General features: G+C 43.0%; 1 protein-coding gene across 1 annotated transcript; it reads left to right on the forward strand.

Annotated features, from left to right (window-relative positions):
- The first annotated feature begins 1,439 nt into the window (after positions 1-1,439).
- On the forward strand, positions 1,440-2,387 carry LOC130836679 (olfactory receptor 2V2). The gene has a single exon (XM_057709105.1). It carries the CDS (start codon positions 1,440-1,442, stop codon positions 2,385-2,387), a length of 948 nt encoding a protein of 315 aa, XP_057565088.1.
- The last annotated feature ends 238 nt before the right edge of the window (positions 2,388-2,625 follow it).

A 2,625-nucleotide genomic window follows, 5' to 3' on the forward strand; every position in this document is an offset into this window, starting at 1 on the left:
ATGAAAATACTTGCCCTGGAGAGTACAGCCCTGGGTGGACAAAGGAACAGGTGAAATTAGAAAGTGGTTGATGAGATAGAGAAGAAGGTGAAAGCTAAAAACTAGAAATGTCTTTGAAGATGAAGACAAGGTTCTCCTGGTGAGAGCAAGAGGACAACAAAGTTGTGGTCAGAATATGGTAATGCTTTTCATTCAGTTGCTTATAATCATTTATTCTTTTATTTTCTTTGGGTTCAGATATTGTCACTATCATGAAGAGAGTTTTGTATTTTTAAATATGCACAACTTTTAGTTCTTGATTAGAATTTTGTCTGTGTAGAATCAGCCCATGTCTCTGGTTCCTTTCAGTATAATGTATTTAGAAAAAATTTCTTGACCAAAATCAAGAGAAATCTCTTTTTGTTGGCACATTCCAAATAAATTAATTGGAAAATTTTTCAGGCAGTGAGAAAATGGTTTAGAAAGCCATGTGAAAGATACTAGTTAGAAAATTTTTATTTATTTTTTATTTATTTTTTAAGAAAGATTTTATAAGAACGCTCTTTGATTTCTACTAAGGATAACTTAGTAAGCAGGTATTACCTTACATGTTTATCTGTCAGCTTCTACTGAGGCCTTGATCCTAGGGTTATTTTAAAAGTCTCATCACAATGGAAGACCTCACAGTTCTTTTTTTTTTTTTTTTTGATAAGTTGATTGGTTGATTGATTGACTGATTGATTGGCTGCGTTGGGTCTTCATTGATGCAAGCGGGCTTTCTTTAGTTGCAGCAAGCGGGGGGCTATTCTTCATTGTGGTGTGTGGGCTCCTCATTGCCATGGCTTCTCTTGTTGTAGAGCACGGGCTCCAGGCATGTGGGCTTCAGTAGTTGTGGCACATGGGCTCAATAGTTGTGGCTCATGGGCTCTAGAGCACAGGCTCAATAGTTGTGGCACACAGGCTTAGTTGCTCCACGGCATGTGAAACCTTCCTGGAGCAGGGATCGAACCCACATCCCCTGCATTGGCAGGTGAATTCTTAACCACTGCACGACCTAGGAAGTCCGTCTTTTTTTTATTGAAGTATAACTGGGGTACAATATTATATAAATTACAGGTATATGATATAGTGATTCATAATTTTGAAAGGTTATATCCATTTAAAGTTATTATAAAATATTGGCTATATTCCCACATTGAACAATACCTTATAGCTTATTTTATACCTAATGGTTTTTACCTCTCATGTCCCCACCCTACATTCCCCCTCCCCCTTTCCCTCTCCCCACTGGTAACCACTACTTTGTTCTCTATATCTAAGACCTCACTGTTCTTTAGCAGTTTGGGAACCAATCATTTCTTTTCCCTGTTGGCCTTATGACTTTCCTGTCAATAAAGATACATCAGTCAATCCAATATTTTTGTCCATGTTCTCAGGTGACCAGGAACATCAGCTGAGCCATGGAGATACAGTTGAACCAGTCATCCTCAGATGACTTTGTCCTCTTGGGCATCTTTTCCCACAGTCCAACTGACCTTCTTCTTTTCTCAGCAGTCATGATAGTCTTCACAATCGCCCTCTGTGGGAATGTCCTCCTCATCTTCCTCATCTACATGGATCCTCGACTTCATACACCCATGTACTTCTTCCTCAGTCAGCTCTCCCTCATGGACCTCATATTGGTCTGTACCAATGTGCCCAAGATGGCAGTCAACTTCCTGTCTGACAGGAAGTCCATCTCCTTTGTGGGTTGTGGCATACAAATAGGCCTTTTTGTCTGTCTTGTGGGATCTGAAGGCCTCTTGCTGGGACTCATGGCCTATGACCGCTATGTGGCCATTAGCCACCCACTCCACTATCCCATCCTCATGAGTCAGAGGGTGTGTCTTCAGATTGTTGGGAGCTCCTGGGCCTTTGGAATAACAGATGGTTTGATCCAGATGGTGGTGGTAATGACCTTTCCCTACTGTGGCTTGAAGGAGATAGACCACTTCTTTTGTGAGATGTTATCCTTGTTGAAGCTGGCCTGTATAGACACATCCATTTTTGAGAACATGATATTTGCTTGCTGTGTCTTCATGCTGTTTCTGCCTTTCTCCATCATTGTGGCCTCCTATGCTCGCATCCTGAGGGCTGTGCTCCACATGCACTCTGCTCAGGCTGGTAAAAAGGCTCTGGCCACCTGTTCCTCCCACCTGACAGCTGTGTCCATCTTCTATGGGGCAGCCATGTTCATCTACCTGAGACCTAGGCGCTACCGTGCCCCAAGCCATGACAAGGTGGTCTCTATCTTCTACACGGTCCTTACTCCTATGCTCAACCCCCTCATTTATAGCTTGAGGAACCAGGAGGTGATGGGAGCCCTGAGGAAGGGGCTGGGCCGTTGCAGGATTGTCAACCAACACTGAAGGGCCAGGGTGTCCTGTGCAGGCTCTACCACCTCCTGGCTTTGTGATATTATGTAAATAATCTATTCTATCTGAGTCTAGGTTTTCTCATTAATAATGAGGCTCAGAATTCCCTGGTGACACAGTGGTTAAGAATCTGCCTGCCAATGCAGGGGACACAGGCTTGATCCCTAGTCCAGGAAGATCCAAATGCCAAGGAGCAACTAAGTCTGTGAGCCACAACTACTGAGATCATGTG

Source organism: Hippopotamus amphibius, chromosome 15 (genome assembly GCF_030028045.1).
Source record: "Hippopotamus amphibius kiboko isolate mHipAmp2 chromosome 15, mHipAmp2.hap2, whole genome shotgun sequence".
Lineage (NCBI taxonomy): Eukaryota > Metazoa > Chordata > Mammalia > Artiodactyla > Hippopotamidae > Hippopotamus > Hippopotamus amphibius.